Genomic DNA, 22,057 nt, shown 5'->3' with positions numbered 1-22,057 from the left:
ATAAAGGTGTTAAAAAAAATTAAGTATTAATGCCAAAAAAAAAAAAAAAGTAAGGCTAGGAGGACAGAGATCTCAAAGTGTAGGAACTGGGAGTGCGAGAAGGTCACTTACAGGGGGAGGAGGAAGTCCACTGTGACTCCAATGAAAACTATTCACAAATTCCTGTTGGGCCCAGGGGCAGCCTCACCTGGACACAGAGTCCAAGAGGAACGCCAAGTGATGAATCAGGCGACTCAAAGAAGCGATGACTCAACTAGAAACCCATATGTCATGACAAGGGCCCAGAAGGCAAGACCTGAATGTGACCAGACACCTTCACTTGAGGGTAAGGCTGACAATGGAATTTGTCATCTGAATGCTCACCGTGGGAAGGTCTCTCAGGGTACCGGCATGGGTGTAAACAGCAGGACAGTGATGAAGTCAGAGCAAGGATCCTTTGATCTGGGAGTGGTTGTTGGAAGAAGTAAATTGTTCTCAGGGTGCAGTTCACCTCAGCTGTGCCCCGTGGCCCCACGTCACCACTTCCCAGGGTCTACTGTTTACATTTTTATCAGTAGAGTTACCTCTGTTCCATGGAACCTGGGGCCTTCTCTCTCATTCAAGTTAATCTGGTGATGGGAGTGGCACCAGTCCTTGAAGTAGACACGTTCTCTGGATTATTTCTTAATGGTTTATTTGTAGCAATGAAGTAGATTGGTCAATGAGTTTGCATATTTAAAATTAGCATATGCTGATGATCAAATTCTTGCCAGTTTAGACTCCCAGGAACATGCTGTGGACACCCTTTTCCTTATGTCTTCACCAACACTAGACATAACAAGACTCTTCTGTTTGTCAAACACAAAGGTCAAGACTGATAATCTGCCAGTGTTTTCCTTTGAATTCTTTGCACTCTGCATGTGGTTTAACGTGCTGCGGGAGGTTGTCGTAGTGCCCACCAACATCTCAGAAGGGTACACGCCCCTGCCTTGTGGACTTGGGAATGGCCATGTGACTTGGCTTGGCCGAAGAAACGTTAATGGAAGTGCAAGGGTCACTTCTAAGCCAAAGCTTGAAGAACTTTTTATTGAAAGAGTCAGATAATGAATAGTTTGGGCTTTTCCAGCCATACCACAACTACTTAACACCATCACTGTAGTGTGAAAACAGAGATAAATAAATAAACAAATAGGCCTGGCTGTGTTCTAATAAAATGTTAATTACAAGTATAGGCATTGGGCTGATTTGGCCCTTGGGCCATAGTTTGCTGACACCTGTAATAAACCACCAAGATCCAGGAAGATCATAAATTACTGTGGCATTATCTAGCCTATATTAACTAAGATACCTGTTTTTAAATAAATTTTTCTTCAGACTTTTTCTTTTGAAAATCACCTATTCATAGTTGCCCTTTTTTCCATATGACTATTTGTTTTTTACTTAATCAATTGGGAAATTAACCTTTTATTATTACCGCAATTTTCTTATTTTGTTTTTATATTTTAACTTACTTGAGCTGTTTTTGGCTATAGAGATTCTTTTTTTTTTTTTTTTTTAATTTAGATAGGCCAATCAGTTTACATTTTCCAGTATGGTTTATGCCCAGAGTTTCTCAGCTTTTGCACTATTGGTATTTGGGGCCAGATAAGTCTTTGCTGTGGGGACTGTTCTGTGCACTGTAAAATGTTTAGCAACATCCCTGGCTTCCACCCGTTAGATGCCAGTAGCACCTACTTCCCAGCCTGACAAATAAAAAGATTTTCTAACATTGCCATCTAGGATCTCGCAGGGGGCAAATTCACCCAGCACTGAAAATCACTGCTTTATGCCCCGTACTATGCCTTAAAAAGCCCTTTCTATGTAATATTTATAAGGCTGCTTCTTAAATTTACTTCTAGTATTTGTATTAAGTATATATACATTTAATACAATATATGGTTACATATTATTTTAATATATACTAAATTGTGAAAATTTGTCTTCTGTAATACTTTTAACCTTTCTATTACCTTGAGCTTGCTTTTTTGGGGGGAGGGGGATCAATGTGATTTTTTAAAATAAGGATTCACATCTATCTTGTCTCTCCAAATTGACAGAAAGACAGAAAAAATTACTTTATTTTTTAACTTTATTTTTTTTTTAAATTTTTATTAGTTGAGGTAGTGGGAATTGAACCCAGGACCTCATGCATGCTAAGCACGCACTCTACCACTGAGCTCTACCCTCCTTCTAGAAAAACTTACTTTAAAATAGTGACATAAAAAGCATATAAATCCGTGTTTCTAGTTGTAAATGACTATTAACTGTTTTATTTTTTTAGAAGAGAAGAGGGGGAAAGTTGTCTGTTCAAGTTCAACAAGGTGTCAGAGAAATGTTCCTGCAAAGGGTGAGTAAGTGAGAGGCAGAGCTTCACCCTCACACTCCTGGGACCCTGGCCTGGGGCTGCTGCCCCGTTCGCCCTCCTCTCCTCCTTTCCCATCGCCCTGTCCTTGTCCCCTCCTCCTAGGTCCTCTCCACTCTTACAGGCACCTCACTTCTGGTTGCCACCAGCCTGATTACTCCAAGCATCGGTCACTTTGACACTAATGCTTCACCCTCCTTCCTGCTCAGCGTGTCTCCTCCCTCCTCCACACACTCCCTCCCCAGAGCCAGCCCCCTCTTCGGGCCTCACCTTGAACAAAGCTCCTCTGTCCGGGCAGGCAGGAGTAGGTCTCCCTGACATGCCTTCACAGAGCCTGTGCTTTTTCTCTGTAGCATTTGTCACAGGTGTAATTAACTATCTGTGTACATCCTGTTCACTGCCTGAAAGTCAAATGAGGTCAGTACGTCTTGCTCATTGCTCAGTGTCTCCTCTGCCTCACAGTCTGTGCTTCATTAACTGCCAAATCAATACATTATTCATTCTTCCTCATCAAGCGTGAATACCAATATCAGGGCCTCCATTTACCCATACAACGAATTTGGTGAACTAGGAAAAAGTGCCAGCGCCGATTCTTGAAACCAGGCCCTTTGCTGCCCTCTGCCGGAAGAATGTAGGAAGTATACAAAGAGATTATGTCCCTGATATAATAAGGACCCCCTCCCCTCTTCCCCCCACCTCATCCTCCAACATCTCCACCCCAACTCCTGGCCAAAGGTGGGGTCTTTGCTCAGTGCACATCCCACACAGCCATATGCAGAGGCCTTGATAACAATTTGTGTGTACATCACTTTACAGTTGGTAAAGCACTTTCTTCTGCATTTTTCCGTTTAATCCTCAAATTGGTATTCTTCAGCCCATTTTACAGATTCAATTAGAGCATAAGAGACTTACATGACCTAAAATCAACCCAAGTTCTTTGTTCTTTACACTGAAAAAATACCCCCTGGTCTTTTCAGGAAACACAAGTAGGAGGCAAGAGTCCAGACAGACGCTGACAGTTGTCTATCAGATCAGCTTCTCCTGCCTCCATAGCCCTGAAGTAAACCCCCCCACTTAGGGCTGTGACTTCCACCCTGGCTGTGACTTATGACTTAGCGCAGTGCCTCTGTGCTGTTATCTGTCATATGATGTGGAGGCTTGTTGAGGCATTTCTTTTTATATATATATGCAACATGTATTTAATAATTTTATACATGCCATTTAAAATTTTTTTAAATTGAAGTATGGTTGATGCTATGTAGTATGTTATAAAAGTTACAGGTGTACAGTATAGTGATTCACAATTTTTTAAGTTTATAGTCGATTTATAGTTATGATAAATATTCCCCATATTGTATAACATATGTGTGTCGCTTATTTCATACCTGATAGCTTATGTCAAGGAGTGTTCTGCCTGTTCTCCTCTAAGAGTTTTATAATATCTGATCTCATATTTAGGTCTTTAATCAATTTTGAGTTTGTTGTAGAGAATGTTCTAATTTCATTCTTTTACATGTAGCTGTCTGCTTTTCCCAGCACCACTTATAGAAAATAAGTGTTGTCTTTTCTCTATGGTTTATTCTTACCTCCTTTGTCATAGGTTAATTGGCCATAAGTGGGTGGGTTTATTTCTGGGTTCTCTATTCTGTTCCATTGATCTATGTGTCTGGTTTTGTGCCAGAACCATACTGTTTTGATTAATGTAGCTTTGTAGTATAGTTTAAAAGTCAGAGACTGTGATTCCTCCAGCTCCACTCTTCTTTTTTTTTTTTTTTTTTTTTTTTTTTTTTGAGATTAAAGATTTGGCTATTTGTAGGCTCTTTTGTGTTTCCATACAAATTTTAAAATTATTTGTTCTAGTTCTGTGAAAACTGACAGATGGGATTTTGATGGGAATTGCATTGAATCTACAGATTGCCTTGGGTAGTATGGTCATTTTTGACAATATTGATTCTTCCAATTCAAGAACACAGTATATCTTTCCATCTGTTTTTGTCATCTTCAATTTCTTTCATCAGTCTTAACAGTTTTCATAGTACAGGTCTTTTACCTTTTTAGGTAGGTTTATTCCTAGGTATTTTATTCTTTTTGATGTGCTGGTAAATGGGATTGTTTCCTTAATTTCTCTTTCTGATAGTTCATTGTTAGTGCATAGAAATGCAACAGATTTCTGTATATTAATTTTACAGCCTGCAAGTTTACTGAACTTAGTGATGAGTTCTAGTAGTTTCCTGGTGGTTGTTGAGGCATTTCTGATGGCGTGGAAAGAGCACCAGGATGTCTGGATTCCAATGCCAGCTCCACCTCATACAGCGTGGTGGCCATGAGGAATTCTCTCTCCAAATCTGAGCCTGAGTCCCCCACCTGTAAAATGAGGATCCTCACCTTTGCCTTCCCTTTGTCACAGGTTCTTGTGAAAATAAACAACACCGTGTGTGCTGCTTTCACTATTTCCTTAACTAGTGCTTTTCCTCCAGCCGCTCCATCTCCATCGCTCCATGTGCCCTTCGTGTACGGATCAGAGAGCTCCAGGTCTTTCCACAGGCCATGTCTTTCCAGCCATCGTTTTCTCCTTGTGCCTCTTCCCTATGTGCTGTAAGAATTCCTGGGGTTAGTCTTCCAGATCACAAATTGGGTTTTTTTCATTCTGCTCTTCCTAGTCTCTGTTACGCTTTTCTTTTCATTTCCTCCAGCAGGCTTTCCATCTCCATGAACTCCCTGTCCTTTACTTGTGTACTTCTCCGAGGGGGCTTCTCATGTTTGCTCACATTTACGAGTGACCTAGGAGATGCTGGAGAACTCCACGCGGGCCATTCCCCTCGGGCTTCCACCCGGAAAGCCCTGTTTGCTGGGATGAGGGATGAGACTGAACCAAATGCAGGATTACTGGAAAAGATCAGAAAGCTGTCTCCCTCCCTCAGGGGCAGGGTGCTGGCTTTGGAAGTACTTCAGAAACAAAGTTGCTCCTGACTCGGTGAGCTGCCTGCACCAGATAAAAGAGGGGGTGCTGCCTCTGCCCACGACTCTGCACCCAAGGCTTGCTGCCGCCCACAGCTCCCACATGCACCTGTGGACACGTTGGGGATGTCTGTGTCCACTGGACCTATATCTACATAAGGAGTTGGGGAAGGCAGTTCCTTTGCACAGAGACCTATGGAGGGTCCCTGTGGCCATCCTAATCCCCCTCTGGATTCGCAGTACTGGGTCACCTGTCACCCAAGGTCAGAAACTGTCGTGGCAAATCCCCCACTCAGCTTGGACGACAACAGCACACACCTATGTAAGTTCGCTAGTAAATTGCAGAGCCAGGATCACAAGCCCACCCCGTCTGGCTCCCAAGGCTGTGCTCTCATCCACTGGGTCGTACGTAGTGGGCAGAGCCTGGAGACGAGTGTTGGAGCTGGTCACTCCATGCAAAAGCACCCAAAGTTCTTGCCAGCCCTTCACTCCTACTTACCTTGCTACAGCCCCTGCTCCGCCAAGGCTGGGCATCCTCTGGGGTTCTGTTGGAGGCAACTACCCTCTCACTTCCTATTTCTCATCGGACTCTACTTAGTTCATATCTTTCCAAGGTAACGAATGGTTTCTTTCCCGTTGATGCTGTTCTGTTCTTTTTCCAATGATGCTCTTGCTTTTTCATATATTTTCCTTTGGCTCTTTCCATAAGTGTTTGAGGCAAGGGGGAGAGTTGGACTAGATATTCCCCTAGTCTCACTGCAGATGCAACATCCTGTGTAACTCCACACAAGACATGGAGAGCCCTTGTCCCTAAGAAACAGCTCCTGCAGTCTGTCTTTAATGAATTCATCCACAGTGATGCTGGGGTGGGGGCTGGGGGGGGCAGGAGTTGCTGGTGTTTATTTTAACCCTTTTACAGTTGCTTCTCCTGAATCAGAACCCAGATCCCTACCCAGGGCTTCCAAGTTGCCAAATCTTTCCATAGACAATGTGCAGACTAGTTTAGAGCTCTCCAGGATTTTCTTTGACTCAGAAAAATATAGGGAAGCAACCAAATGAAAAGGAGCAGCAAACAGTGAAGACGGACACTGTCCCCGCAGTGCTAACTGCCTCACTCACCCCTGCCTTGGTTAGAATAAGGCAGTACAATCATGGACGAAAACCTTTTCTCCAGCTACACAAATGCAAAGAAATATTTTGGGTAGGCGACTTCCATCAGCACAGAGGGCTAACTAAGCAGGCTGCTGATGGAATAAAGGAACATTAGGTGAGAAATTTATACACATTCACCGAAGAAGCACAATACGTTTTATTAAAATATTTTATTTGATGTATAGTGTTGGCAGTGGTAGTTTTATTAATTAGAGATCCTCTGTACACGTATCTACATTGCCCCTCAAAATGGAAGACTTCCTGCAGATTAACCAGAGAATGCTCCCCAATGCCACTTACGTTTTTATGTTTATTACTATTATCAGAATTCGTGGGAAGGAAAATTCACGAGGGACGTCGAAGGAAGGCTGAGGAATACTGATCTGTTCTTTTCTACCTTCAGAAAAACCCGAAGAAGACAGTCTGGATTTTCACGCTCCTAAACTTCCTGTGACCTGTGGGAAGGCAAAAGGGATTTTATATAAAGAAAAAATGAAACAAGGTTAGTTCCTTGACCTTCTGCTCTTCAGAACCCCTCGGTGAAGGAATTCCTAGAAAGGAAGAAAATACCCACGTGTGTAATTTGTTCAGGACGTGGACCCCGCGAGCTAGGCTGCAGGAAAAGCAGTGCTTGTTAAAAAGGAATTTTCAGAGTTTTTAATGTTATGGTACACCTAGTGACCAGGCACCTCCACTCCATGTCCTTGCCACATAAAATGCAAATTCTCTCCCAAGCCCTCACGCCTCGGGCAGGTTTTAGGGTTTCCTTCAATCTGAGAGGGGAGGAATCAGACTCCCCTGCTCCTAGCGGACACGGAGTCTCTGGACCCGGAAAGGCGGAGTGCCCTAAGTAGCGATGTGGAGGTTTAGGGTGAATTCACAGAGAATGGACGTGGATCCTGGAATGGACTGTCTTTATCTCACAGGATCCTCAAAGAAGTGCATTCAGAATGAAAAGGGAGTTTGGTTCACACCCAGAGAATTTGAAATGGAAGGAAAACGGGCACAGTCCAAAAACTGGAAGCGGAGTGTGCTTTGCGGAGGAAAGAGCTTAGAACAGCTGATGAAGGTATTGTAATGACAAGGGGCAAATAGGTGACGGGTTTCATTCCCTGAAGGATGAGTGGAATTTCAATAACAGAAGTGTGAAGAAATTCCCATTAGGATTCCACAGCATGATTAAGAAAGAGCTAAACGATCGTAGGAAAACATCGTGGGTGAGAAAGTGAGGAACACAGATTGGTGCTGATGGTGGAGAACTTTAAATGCAGGCAAAGGGTTTTGAGGTAGGAGGAATTTAAGAGGCTTAGTCTGGTGGTGTTGGAGGGGGTGGGCTGGAAGGAAACTAGATGAAGACATAGACCTCGGTAATCGCTTCCCTGTGTCCTTCACCCAATAAATGCCTCCTCAAGACCACACTCCATCTGGGCCCCTTGGTGAAGCATTTCCAGACCACACTGTCCATGGTCAGTCCCTCCGCTGCCCTTCCTGGCTCCATCTTGTGAGCGGTAAACAAGGTACTAGGTCTTTGTGATCCAGAACCCAACACAAAGCCTCTCAATGACACTCCAAAAAATGATCACAGGGATGAAATCATAAGAATATTATCTAGAGAAGAAGAAATGGGAAGGGAAAAGAGTAGGTGGGAAAGGCACTGAGAAAGAAGAACAGGTCTTGGGTTAGAGTAACAGGGGAAGAATGAAGTCCAGAAGAAGAACCAATTGGACCAGGGAGTTCATTTTCCTTCTAGACACCTCAAGCTGGAGACCTAGTAGGCTGTCCAGGTGCAAATATTCACCAGGTGGAAACGTGGATATTTACAAAAGAAAAGCCTCCAGAACAACCTCATTCATTGACCCCCTTCTCTCTTCCCAGAATGGACTTTTGCTCTGTCCTCCAAGAAGTCTCAAGAGAGAGGTAAATAGCAGGTGAATTTCTACCACATTCTCAGTCACCATGTTACCGACCTTCCATGTCCCAAGGCTTGCCCATGGGTCCTCCTTCCCAGCCCTGAGTCGCCTTCACAGTTCGGCATTGCATCTTCATGACGACTACTTTAGTGCATTGGTATCTAGCCTCTGTTATTTTCATAGTTAATTTAAGATGGGGAAGCTAATAACTTTAAAATAAAGGCTAGGACCAAATTATGTGTTTTAGGAAAAGATCTGTATATTTGGATGATTACCAACCAAAGGTGTCAGAAATAGAGTGCTCTAGTTTGAAAGTAAATATGGTATTGAAATAAACAAGAACAGTATGAGAAAGTAAGAGCATCCTTGATTGGACTCTGAGGATCCCTCAATTCAACATGCTCACTATCGATAGCATCGGAATAGAATGTGTTTGAACTGCGCTTTGTCTCTGCAGAGGTTCCCTCCAGGTGAAAATGACAGTCCTCCGTTGGCTGTACCCCCTGCTCCTCCTCCGCCTTTTTCACGTGCTTAGTTGTGTCTTCCAGACCCGAGTCCCATTCATGAATTCCCATTAGATGTGAATTTCCAGCAAAGGCAATGGCATCTCTCCCATCTTGCCCTGGAGGTTGGCCTGATACTTGGCTGGGTTCATTAAAAATTTATAAGGCAATGGTTCCCCAAAGCTGTTGATTGTGTAAAATCGTCTTTTCCATGCTGATTTGAAATACTTTGATATGTTTAGGGAGGCTCCTTGTAATAGCAAAAAAATAGGGAAGAACACAAATGTCCATCAGTATTATAAAATAAACTGATACAAGAGAGTGATACTTTTGAAAAAGGCATGGTTTGCAGATAGAGACCCATCCTCCAGTCAATGGAAAACCACCCATGGGTTTTGAAGTCAGGAAAGCTTCAGGAAACTTAAACTGGTAATAATAATAAACAAAAGGAGCCCAATTTTGTTTATGCAAATACATAAGGCTATGATTGAAAAAATATCTGAAAGAATTGGTTATTCTGGGGTGAGATTATAGGCGGCCTTCGCCTTCCATATTATATATTTATGTACAGGCGGAATTTTGACAATGACCATTTATTACCTTTGTAACCAGAAAAAAAAATAAAGATATTTAAAATCCAGATCATTAATTAACGGCCCCAGTATTATAGTTGCTTCTTACTCATAATACCCCATGTCAGCAAATGATAGCCAGGAGCACACCTGACCTGACATTTCAGTGTCCCCTGTCAGGGGCCACACTGGGATAAAGAAAGCAAGTTTAGTTCTGATTACAAATGGACCAATGCAGGACTTTCCTCCAGCAACGTGATCCAACACATCACTGTCGCTCTGCAGTACACCCGGCCTCCCTTGGCGTCTAGCTCTGCAAGAGGCCTGAGGCTGACACTACAAACACGTGTTTTGTGGCTGCCCTGCGGGGTGCTGCTCCCACAACACAAAGCAAAATGGGCAGCTGGTGCAGAGGGTCACGGGCTCAGGGCCTGGGGAGCCTCCATCTCCAGCAGGGCCCAGAATGCAGCCAGCAGTCGCTATGCTAATGACATATAGTGTAAAACTCTTAGATTTTGCTTTTCTGAATTTGTTTGTTTTATTTTTTGGCCAAATTCTAGAGCCTTTTGTTGAGGGGTTCTCATTCAAAGTAGGCTGATTTGCAGCTAACAGTTTAAATGGATATAAGTAAAATCTGTAAATGATAAATCTGTTACCTTCAGAGCTCAGGAGGCCTGAGAGATGTTGGGCAGTTGTTGCGGGATTGAGTATTGAGAGGGTCCATGATTGCTTCTTGACAGTGTCAGGGATGGAGCAGCTCTCAACTGACCAAACAATGCCCAGAAATTTGATGAGCTGGTAGGGCCTAGTCCTATGTGTAGGGGGCTGACCCTCCCTTTTTCGTGAGTTCCTCTCTGAGTAACTGTATATTCTGAATCAGTATGTCAAACGAGAAGGCTGCCTTCCGCATGGTGTCATGCTTGCGCTCCCGGTGGGGGAAGTCAGATGCAGTTAAGAACTTGCCTGCAGAGATCGTGTGTGATGGCAAAGCTGTTGAGGTACCCTCTGGTGCCCAGGTAAAGGTCTGTTGATCCCTGCAAAGGTGAGGCCGGCTGCAGCTGTTGAAATGGGCACTGAACAGAACAGATGAGCCGAATCCGTAACAGCAAAGCATTTACCAGTTGCTGAGTGGATGGCACCAGTAATGCAATTATATTAGGTATAGGGACTTTAATGGGCGGGGCTCCTTTGTGAATAATTGTATCTCATTAAATTTAAGCCAAGTGCCCACTATCCTCTTAGGGGAGTTACCAAACATAAAACAGAGGACAAGTGTACCTCACCTTAACCACAGACACTATTGCCTCACCTAAGTGCCCAGGGTCATAACACCCATTGCCCTAAATTATCTTGTAGTGAGCATGGGTGTTCTGACCCAGCAAATAAGGAAATGAAACAAAATTAAGTCTTTGACACTTAAAATCGGCTTTATAAAATGGAACTCATGAAGCTTCCCCTCTTAAAATAGTTAATGGAACTCAGTATAAATTAAAACAGGGCTTTCAAGGATAGAGACTTATATAAAGTCTACTTAGAGCAGGAGTGGTTATCTCTCCTTTTTTTCCATTTAACTGCCCGATTTGACCTGTTCTTAAACTTGGAAAGGATGAAGGGTGCCTCATGGTGGATGACTGCCACCTCAGTGCGTGGCCCAGCAGGCAGCAACATGACTCAAAGCGTATGGCATCGGGGAGCAGAGCCAGTTAGCAAACTAAAGCAAGAGAAGAAAGACCCCTGGGGGCGTGGTCACCCAGACCCCTGCCTGCTAACCCAATTGTCTTGTGGTTGCCTGACGGGAAGTGAGATCAGCCTCCCGCCAAAAATTGGGTTCAGATATTGAAATCAATGATGCACCATGTGTACCGAGAATGAAAGATTTATTACACACATACGTAGACTTTCCGGGCAGAGGCAGGGCAGGCACCCAAGCAAAGAGAGGGCGTAGGCCAAGGTTTTATTATGGTTAGGGATGGGGCCAAGGTGGGATGGGTCTGTCTGGTTTGCACTTCTCACTGCGGCCGAGGGAGGGAGCACATGAGCTTCTTGTCTCCTTGCCCAGATGTGGCAGGAGGCCAAGGGGTAGGGGTGTGGCTTGACGCCATCAGCAGTCAAGCATAAAAAGCAGAGTTAGGCTCTTTATTATGGAATGTGACTATGGGGTCGCATGTCCTTTCTCTGTCGTTTCTTTATCATATCATGTGTGCTGGAAACTTTCACTCCAGAGCATGGCGGGGGGGCAGTGGTGCTCAGGGCTCTGGACCCAATCAGGGTCTCAGCTAGGAGGAGGGGGCTGGGCTACCTGGGGAGCTGGCTCTGTACCCTGGACCAGGGCAGGCCAGGTGCCCAGTCAGAGGGCAAGAGTGGCCATAGGGTGTCAACCTCGAGGACAGAGGAAGGCAAACTGGCAAGTTCAGGATGGGAAGACCAAAAAGACCCCCTGAACTTCAGGGTCGGGGGGAGCCCTCCTTATGAGACCCTGGGGCCTAGTAAGCAGACGGGGTGCTCAGGAAGCCTCCCAGTTAAGAGAGATGAACATTGTCCTCGATCAAGAAGAATTTTCACTCTGGCTGAGTGGCTAGTTTTGCAAATGGACAAAACATTTCCATCCCTTATGCCCTTGCCCAGGTCCTCAGGTTTGTGCTATGGACTTGGGTAGTGGTGGGTCTCTCTCCTTAGATGTAACTGATTTCCAGCCCCTCCAAGTCTTTACCCCACCTCCTCATGGTTTATTTCCTGCCTTTTGACCACCCACCATCCATCTGGGGGGCACAGTACCACAGTCGGGCGCAGGCAGAAGGACCCCGCCTTCCTGACTCCTACCTCTTGTGCAGAGAAAATGTGCCCTCGTGTGCGTGGAGCCTCACGCTGTCTGGCTCGTGGGGCTGGGAACAGAACCAGGCGCTCCTGCCTGTGGGTCTTTATCCAGCAGTAAAGATTGTGTTCCTCACGTAAATCACTAGTAGAATTTACTAGATTACATTTGAAGGCTACGAGAAAGACCCCTGTGGTTTCTCAGGCCCCCATAACAGCCCATTTACACAGCAGCTCTGTGTATCTGTCTCTCCGCATGTCAGCATAACATCAGGGCCTGTCCTCTGAGTTGCCTGCACGCCAGCCCAGGACGGCACAGAGAGGGCGAGAAAAGCTCTCAGCCCGGGCCCGGGCCGCCTGGGTGCCAGATGGCTCACGTACTAAGTTGCTTTCACTGGGGGGAAAAAAAAGCATTCTTCCTTTCCAAGGCTGCAAAATGAGATGGTTGCCCAAAGCTGTGTTTCCTCCAATTTCATGTCCTGACAAACCCCCTGGGATCCTGTTAAAATGCACATTTCGATTCAGTAGGTCTAACCAGCTGATGCCGCTGGTCCTTAGACCACACTTGGTGCACAAAGGGCTCAAATGACCTTCCAGCCCATTCCGGCTCTGACAATCTGTGGTTCAAATGGTGTCATGACAGTTCTTGCCCTCTGCTCTTCCGAGATTCGAGGCCCAGCTGGGCCTCCACCAGCACCCCCGTGCGCACTGTGATCGGTCAGGCCCCAGGCGGCTGGTGGAAGCCACACACGGTGCTCCAGGGCCTGGCCGTGTCAGCATCCCTGGTTCTTGCTGATCCCAATGGTGCCTGCATTATCTCCCCCTTCGAGCAGGAAGACCCCAAGGAATGCACGGTGTGCTGCAGAGGGGGACTGCTGCTCTGCTGTGACACCTGTCCAAGGGCCTTCCATGAGAACTGTCACATCCCCCCCGCGGAGGCCGAGAGGTTAGTGAGATGCAGCCCTGTTGTGCACACACACTCCACCCACACTCCGCCTCTTGGTCCCTCATCTCCAGCCGGAAGAGCGGGACCCGGGAGCGCAGTGCAACCCAGCGCAGCCCGATGGGGCAGCAGCCTGCTTTCCCTCTGCAGTCAGTGTCTCTGAGTCTGTGACTGAGCCGCTCTGACCCCATGCTGCCACTGCCCCTGGGAGATGTCCTTTCCGAGTTTTGTAACTCAGACTCTTGTCCAAGGAGGGTTAGGGATGAAAAACACCACTTATTTGTGTTCCGGGATTATTCAGAAAAGGCAGGAAGCAGGGCCTGGTTCTTCCATTTCCTCACAATCTCAACAGGCTGATGGTCCCCCAGGGGGTTAAGACCCAGTTTCCAATACTCAGGCCTGGCTGGCAGGGCTTTTTGTGCTCCAAGCAGCTCAGAGATGCAAAGGAGAGCCTGCCACTCACGGTGACACCACCCTCCACACACTGACCCCTCCCTTGCTCCCTCGATGGAAGATCCCCCTTGGTGACTCTGAAAGGTGTCCCCTTCACCCTTGTGGAAATGGTGGCTTTTTCCAGGGCCCTTGTCCTCGCTCACTTATGCCTGACCTCTCAGGAGCCCATGGAGTTGCACCTTCTGCAGGATGAAGGCGCCCTCAGGGAGCCAGCAGTGTCGTGGGGAATCTGAGCTTCTGACGAGGCAGATGGAGCCTGAGGATCAGCTGGTGAGTCACATGAGAACCCCAGGCTTCTTCCTTTCCCTGAAACAGGCAAAGGGTCCAGGGAAGGGCTCCCTGAGGAAGCCTTCAAAGGCTCACTTCGAGGATGGAGTGTCAGTGCCCAAACACAGCAGACAAACAGAATTCAGCCCACCCCATGGCACTTTGGCAAACGTGGCTGGAAGGCTGGCTGTGCATGGCTGCTCCTGCTTGTGGTATCTGCGCAAAGGCTTGACTTCGCTTTCTCCAAACCGCGTTTCACTTTAAAGCCCTCTTCACGTTTTACAGAAATGTGAGTTTCTCCTCTTGAAGGCCTACTGTCACCCACAAAGCTCTTTTTTTGCGGAGACTCCACCTAACGTAAGTCCTATTACATGATTCTCGTCCTTCGAGCGTCTCTCTTGTGTCAACTCATTCTAGAAATGTGGCATGTGAGCCCTGCGGGCACATCTGTTTGCAGAGAGCGGAGAGTAGGCGGTTTAGCTGCAGACTCTGGAGGGACAGCACCTGGTTCAGGCTCCACCACCTGCGTATTCGCTCTGGGACATGGACCAGTTGCTTCACCGGCCCTGAACCTCAGTTTCTCCTTCTCTGTCTTTCTTACACAGAACATAGTGCTGAGAGCACAGACTCAGGAGATGAGTTGTGGGTTCCAGCCTAGCTTTCCGTTTTAGCTGTGACAACGTAACCTCTCCATCCCCCGTTTTCCTCATCAGTAAAACGGAGGTTATAATAATACCAGTCTCTTAGGGTTATGTTAATGTAGCGGCAGTGCTTAAAACAAAGCTTGGCACACAGCCATAGCTGTTATTATCATTATTACCCTGGAAATAAAGACTTGTGTTGGCTCCATTCCAGTGACGATGGCTGTGCGACCTCACCACTTTGATGGCTTTGCTCGTAGATTCGAGATTATGGCGAGCCCTTTAAGGAAGCCATGTGGTTGAACCTGGTTAAGGAAAGGCTGGCTGAGAAAGTGTATACAGTGGCCTGGTTCCTGCGGGACATGCGCCTGATCTTCCGCAACCATCAAGCATTTTATAAGGTAAAGAGCATTTCCTGCTTCTTTTTCACATTCTTTCTACTTTCCCCTCATTTCTGGGACAGCAGAGCTTTGCAAGAATTGTACCCAGTCCCACCGCGGGGAGAGCTCAGAAAGACAGGGTTTGCAGAAGGAAACTGCCTCCAACTCCCAGAGGTGGAGAGGACGATGTGAAAAAGAACAGCCAGCAGGACAGGGAAGGACCCTTGGAAATGGTACCTGAAAAAAATCCATCCTCAGTCCCAGAGAGGCAGGCTCCTCCCACCAAGAACAGTTAATTTTGTCCTGCCTTTTTGTTCGAACTTGGAGGAAAGAACTTTAATGCTTATGTGGTCCTTCAAGCCTTAGAAACACAGAAATAAGTAAGTGAATTAATTAAAATGAAATAAGTTAAACTTTCAGGATGCTCATGCTTAGACTCTTTTACTCCTAAATTTCCCAGTGGACTTGGACACCCAGATTTGCCCTCAGCTGATGTAATTGGTTGAGCTAGCTTGCATCCCAAGGCATTCTTAACTTTACTGTATTGAGTTTATCCTGATTTTCACTCTCACCTGTACAGGTATTTCTTGGGCAATATCTAAGGTGGATTCTCATTTCCACCCGGCCTCCTTCCCTTCCTGCATGCCACGAGCTGGCATGTTCATGAGCCATGGACTGTAAGCTGGAGTCCACGCGTGGAGCTTGAGGGGGACACAGTCAATGCAGGGAGCCCCTCGATTGATGCCTGGCACGGCCTTAGCCTTGTTGGATGGAAGGGTCATCCTTCCATCAAAGAGTGGGCTTTCAAGAAAAGCTTTATCATCATCTGTTTTGCATCAGGCTCAGGTTTTGCAGGGGTCACAATCAGCATTTTGGTCCAGACCACCTGTCAGGTCCAAGTTTACAACCAGGCAGAGCCTCGTGCATTTGACTATTTGAGCAGGAGCATCTCCCCGCCCATCCTGCCTGACTGCTGAGGGGAAACACAGCATTGAGGAGAGGGAAGGCAGGGCTCCTAAAAAAGCATGAGTGATAGGATGAACCTAATCCTTGGTCCTTAGACCTCTGTGTGTTTGCTTTTTTCTCTTTCAGGCTTCCAACTTTGGTCAAGTGGGACTGGATTTAGAGGAAGAATTTGAAAAGGACCTCAAAGAAGTGCTTGTTTTTCATAAAGCCAATGAGAACAGCTTCCAGGCTCCACCTTGATCCTGTTCTGGAAAGACGAAGGTACCCCAATTTCAGGATCCAGATGATGTGGCCCTGGCTATTCTTAGATTGCCAACGAGTCTGGGATGTTACTGGCTGCACTCTTGACTCAAATCCAGGCCCTTCTCAGCATGAGTACACCCTCCACCTCCTTTTATTGTTTCTTTTTATATTTCACACCTCAAAAAATTGGATATTTCCTTAATGCCATGAAATACCCATCACAGTTCACATTCGCCCCATTGTCTCATAAATCATTTTACAGTTGATCAGTTTGAATTAGGTTCCAAACAAATTCCACGCACTGCATTTGGCTGATTTGTCTCTCAAGGCTCTTTTCATCTGTGGGTTCCCCACTGCCTTTTCTCCTTCCCATCAACTCATTGGAGAACCTGGGGACTTCATCCTATAAAGTTGTTCATATTCTGGATTTTTCTGCATCCCCTGAGTGGCCTGTTCCTTTCTCCCTGACATCTTTGTAAGCTCAAAGTCAGATCTACAGGCTTGCTTAGATTTGATTCCTTGGGGGGAGGGAATATTTTGGTTTGTTTCTTTAGTAAACAGACTTCACAGGGGGATCTGTGTCTTCGTCTGTCATGTTAAGATCAGTCAGCAGGTTCAGGTGTTACCAGCCCGACCCATCATTCTATCACCCTTTCACCTAATGATTTTAGCAGCCACTGATGCTCATTGCCTCAACCCATTTCATTGGGGTTTGCAAAATGATGATATTCAGATGCTGTTATTCCTTCTATATTTATTACTCAAAATTCTTCTGCAAAGAGCTTCCCTTCCACAATATTTGGTTAGCTTGAAATACAGTTTGTATAGGAAATGCAGGATAAATGCTAGATTCTTGATTTAAAGTGTTCAAATCAATGAGTTGTTTCCCTAATAGCCTCTAAAGATAAGCAGGGAGGTTTTTTTTTTTTCCTTTAAAGTATCTTGAACTCATGGATTTAAATATATTTAATGTGTTCCAAACCATTGCAGTTAATGTCTTTATTGCTGCTCAAATCACCCATCTTCAGTGAGTGAGACTCTTTTCAAGTTGGCTCCTGAGTCGTTCTGAAATGACCCCAGAACTCTTTGGTAGAGTATCAGCTCTTTCTTTCTGTGTAACAAATGACCCCAAAGTTTAGTGGCCTAGAGGAACAATCATTTTCCTGCTCACTATTCTGTGGGGCAGAATTCAGGCAGTGGTCCATGTGGATGCCTTATCTTTGCTCCACACAGTATTGACTAAGCCCTTTCGTGCTTGCTTGCACAGTGTCACTTCCGCCACATACTATCAGTCCAAGCAAACCACTGGACCAAATTCAAAAGGAGGGGAAATAGGCTGTACCTCTTCGTGGGATGAATGACAAAGTCACATTTCAAAGGGAATGTGGCTTGGGAAGAAATGTTGCCACTGTCTTCAGAAACACTCTACCATAGTTCACAACAAATCACATCCTTGCTACAAGCAAAGGACACTCCCTCCCACCCCCTCCCCAAGGAGCCTCATTCATTGCAGCATTGGGTCAAAGCCCAGGACCTCATCGTCTAAATCAGGTTCAGATCAGATAAAGTTTCCTTGGCTGTGGTTCATTGGATGTGGCTCTGCATGCTGGTACCCATCCTCTGGAACCAAAGACTTGTGAATTGAAGAACAAGTTAATCTCTTCACTTTCCAAACCTAATGATGAAACAGGGACAGAATAACCACTGTGGACACTTGCATTCAAACGGGGAAATGGGTAGCAAATAGCCATCACTGGTCCATAGCAATTCAGAAATCCAGTCAAGTGCCTCAATCTCAGGGCAGACAATATTCCTTGAGAATCCTATGGTCTATAAATATTATATCCCTCTAATTCTTATCCAACACCAAGGGCTTCTTCCATGTCTTCCTCCAGTCCCTGTTTGTGTCTCTTTTCTCCCCAGGATATTCACTCATTTGCTCAACTCTAAACTATAACGATAATAGTTTTGGAATCTCTAATTCATACCACCATAAAAAAACTAAATTTAATTCTAAATTTGTGTGAAATTTATTTTTGTTTCTGTTGTATATTTAATATACCATCGCAGAGGGAATTTTCAGGATTTTGCGTGTGTATTTATAAACGAGATTAGTCTGTTAAGTTTCATATATTGCCATAGTCAGATTTAGAGTTTTCCTAGCTTGGCAAAATAATTTGTAAAATTTTATACCTCTTTATATGTTCTAGAATAGTTTTTAGCATTTTTAATTAACCAACTCATAAAATGATACAGCCTGGAGGACTTTCCCCTATTACTTTGGGGAAGTAATACTAATCACATTCTCTGCTGTTTTGTGGTGATTAGACTGTTTGGATATTCTATTGCTTTTTGAATCAGTTCCACTTTTATCTTTTTCTAGGAAGTCATCCACAGCATTTATAGCTGGTCTTATTTCTGTCATATTATTTTATTCTTTCTCTTTTGAAAATGGTATTTTTTGTCAACAGTTTGTTTTCATTTTCTATCCTGAAAGGCATTATAATGGTTTTTTCTAATATTTACCTGCAAGTTTTCCAACTATATTTTTAACTTATTTTTAAGTGTCAGAACCAAAAATTAAATATCTTTTATATGCTACATATTTAAGCCAAGATGTTTGTCATTTTTAAACCTCTCAGCCCTAATTCCTGTCTATCCACTGTTTAATAATATGGATATTCATTATCATTATTACATTTTTTGTCTTTTACTCTATATTAATTATTTTAAAGTATTCAATTATGTCATTATCTTGTTATTTTTACATTATATAAATTATTTGTCATGTCAAATATCATTGAACATAATTGAAAAGCAAACACTAAAAATTTGTATTAATGTTCATCCATATTCATGAGAGTAATACTAATGTATTTCTGTTCTCACTATTTTAGTTTCCCCACTGGTCTTTTCTTGCCATGACTCCTCCATACCTCTTTTTTTGCTCCACCTTTCTATCGACTGAAGTATATCTTTGAGTAATTGTAAAAGAGGAGTACATGGCTGGTATGTTTTCTGAGTCTTGGCATATCTCAGAATGTCTTCTGTTGTTTTCATTAATTAACAACATATTGGGAGGGAGGGTATAGCCCAGCGGTACAGTGTATGCCTAGCGTGCATGAGATCCTGGGTTCAATCCCCAGTGCCTCCATTAAAATAAATTAATAAACCTAATTGCCTCCCCCCTAAAACAAACAAACAAAAATAAAACCAAAAACATATTATGCTAATATATATATTTTATCACAACATCTCACCTTCAAAATTGACTTAGACTTTATTCCACTGTCTTTGAGCATTTTGTGAAGTCTGAGTTCACCCAGAATTCTGCTTCCTTGTTAGTGTGTGGACACTTACGAAATTCTCCATTTACCTCTATAATTATGTGTTTAGTTATTTTTGACAGGATACAATTCAGTGTAATATTTTTATCATTGACCTTGCCTGGCACACTGAGCCCTTTCAGTGTCCACACCTGGTTCTATTTTCAGCTCCATTAAATATTTCTGATTTATTTGTTCTGAGCTTACTTTCAAGAACATCTATTATCCATATGCTGGATACCTGTTCTGTGTCTTCCCTATTTATTACTAAAAAAAGAAGAAATTTCAGAAAGCACACTTCCTCTTAGGTCATTAGTGTGAGAATTAAACAACTAACTTTAAACAATTACAATCCTATGGTCAATGTTTTAAACCTAATGATTTTAGCATTTTAGAAATGCTAATTGCTATCTACTAAACAAACCTCAAAGGATATAAATTTTTCTCACCACAACACTTTTTTTCTCTCAAGAAAAAAACAGAAAGTCATTGCAAATTACAAAATTGTTCTGATCTGTCTCCACCCAAGTTGTCCAGAACTGTGAGAAATAAATGTCTGTTGTTGAAGCCACTGAGTCTGTGGGATTTTGTCAGGCAGCACAAACTGACTAATACAGAGTGAGTAACATCATCAGACTTCCCATCCTCTCGCCCATAGCAAGGCAGAGACTGTTCAGCAGGATCTCCCAGCGTCCCAATGTGGAACTGGGAGAAGGGTGTGTTGGAGTTTCCATTTAGGTATCTGGGGTCACAGACTAACAAACAGAGAATGCATAGAGGTCCCTTTAGTTCCTGTTTCCTAGAGCTGCCACAATAGTGTGAACTGTGACGTGAACTGATTTCACCGATGAGCCAGAAAAGGATGGAGGCAGTTCAAGCACTTAAGAAAAGCACGTAATGAAATTGAATTTCTTTTGTTATATGGGAAGATGACAAATACGGCCATAAAAACTGCCACTCCTGGTGCTATTCTGGCAGAGAATGGTGGCTCCTAGGGATGATAATTCCATAGGTAGAGGCTGCAGACTTCCAAATCCTTCTGAGGGGGAGCACTAACGCTTTTTCTTTCTAGCATAATCTCACTGCATTGTGATAAAAGGCCCTCCTCCTCACTGGTTTCCCAGTGGGCAGGATTGCTGTGCTTTAAATTATCTTGCATCCATTTGTGACCCTGTCTTTCATTCTGGCACTGATAAGCTGAATCAGGTCTGTGTGTGTGTGTGTGTGTGTGTGTGTGTGTGTGTGTGTGTGTGTCTTATCAAAGCTCTGGGTTGCTCTATTATGGGGAGAAAAACAAAATAAAACACTGAAGAGCCATTTTTTCTTTCAGGTTGAAAGTTTCAACCACTGTCAGTTTGGTTGCCATGACAACCAAGACCCCCATCCCTGGAACCATCTCTCCCTTTGGCTGCCTTTTTTTTGCTGCACTGCTTCCTGCAAGAGCAGAGTTTGGTTTATTCTGCTTAGCTCAGCTGGTCCTTAGCTTCCCCCTCTATCCTGTCCTTCTGAGCTGCAGGCTCAGGCCCACCCCTTTTTGGTCTCCCACTGAACAGGCCCACTGAGTTACAGCATCGACTTCCTGAAACCAGTGTCAGCGACGCCCCTACAGACAATGCCGATTGTGTCTCCCCAAGGACCCCTTCTAGTCCTGTGCCCAGGCTATTTCTCCCTTCCTGGTCCAGCTTAGTCCCTTCCTCATTGGCTAGGGCTGCTGAGAGCCCAGGTCAACTCAGGACCGCCTCCACCCAAGCTGTGACACAGGAGGTTATAAATGACTCTAAAGTGGTTCCCTGAAGCTGGGCAGAGCTAAAGCTGCAAAATGGGATAAAGAAAAGCTTTCTATTGAGAACTTGTCAGGAGGGATTATATATACATATAGCCACCCGTCTAGCTGATACCAGAAACTCAACCTTGGAAAATTATTCTTGGGAGCTGGGAAGTCACGGTCTCCTGGTCACGCACACCTGCCCTCGGGAGAGGTGGGCTTAACTGACAATCAGCGTCTGGGCTGGGCCTTTCTCAGGTGCTTTCCAAGCTTCTACAGAGCCAGGCCCTGCCGAGCAAGCTCACCTTCCGCAGGTGGCTGTGTAGTCTGCCTCTGTTGGCCTGGTCAGCCCTGCTGGGCACCTTGGCCTCTCTTCTTCCCTCACCACACCCTGAGATCCCTGACTGCTTCTCTTTCCTCCTAAAGGTGCTTCCACTCCATCCCGTGGAATCCCTCTCCGCTTGGAATTGGGTATGTGAGCTACAGGATTCCCAGTTCTGTCGTTGTCCCTGAAAAACAGAAAAGCACAGACTCTATTTCCTTTACCACTGGGGGTGGGGGTGAAACTTGAGATGATGAAATCCAAGAAGCCATTGACTTACTGCCTTTTCCCCTGGTCTTGAGACCACTTCATCTCCCCAGCCATCTAGAAAAGGGCCCAGTGAGGCCCTCCCAGCCTGGACTCCTTGGGCCGTGTGCCAACAGGCATCCAGGTTGGACAAGAACAGAGGTAGGACGCATTGGCACTGGGGACATTTTGACCCACGAGCAGTCGCTAGCATCTGCT

At 44.8% G+C, this 22,057-nt stretch overlaps 1 protein-coding gene across 10 annotated transcripts in view; it reads left to right on the top strand.

The window, feature by feature from the left end:
• Positions 1–20,072, top strand: part of SP110 (SP110 nuclear body protein) — a 38,601-nt gene extending 18,529 nt beyond the window's left edge. For 2 of the 10 annotated variants that reach the window (XM_010956032.3, XM_045517444.2), the window contains 10 exons: positions 176–325; positions 2,300–2,365; positions 6,894–6,992; positions 7,417–7,559; positions 8,366–8,407; positions 13,120–13,232; positions 13,844–13,952; positions 14,235–14,306; positions 14,851–14,991; positions 16,063–20,072. In XM_010956032.3, coding sequence (XP_010954334.2) covers positions 176–325; positions 2,300–2,365; positions 6,894–6,992; positions 7,417–7,559; positions 8,366–8,407; positions 13,120–13,232; positions 13,844–13,952; positions 14,235–14,306; positions 14,851–14,991; positions 16,063–16,176 — 1,049 coding nt within the window. In that variant the 3' untranslated portion in view covers positions 16,177–20,072. Of the gene's footprint in view, positions 1–175; positions 326–2,299; positions 2,366–6,893; positions 6,993–7,416; positions 7,560–8,365; positions 8,408–13,119; positions 13,233–13,806; positions 14,307–14,850; positions 14,992–16,062 lie in introns of those variants that run through there. The other 8 variants (XM_045517440.2, XR_006725223.2, XM_045517443.2 and 5 more) reach the window with 8 other exon arrangements.
• The last annotated feature ends 1,985 nt before the right edge of the window (positions 20,073–22,057 follow it).

Source organism: Camelus bactrianus, chromosome 5 (genome assembly GCF_048773025.1).
Source record: "Camelus bactrianus isolate YW-2024 breed Bactrian camel chromosome 5, ASM4877302v1, whole genome shotgun sequence".
Lineage (NCBI taxonomy): Eukaryota > Metazoa > Chordata > Mammalia > Artiodactyla > Camelidae > Camelus > Camelus bactrianus.
This window is presented reverse-complemented; position numbering and strand designations above follow the sequence as displayed.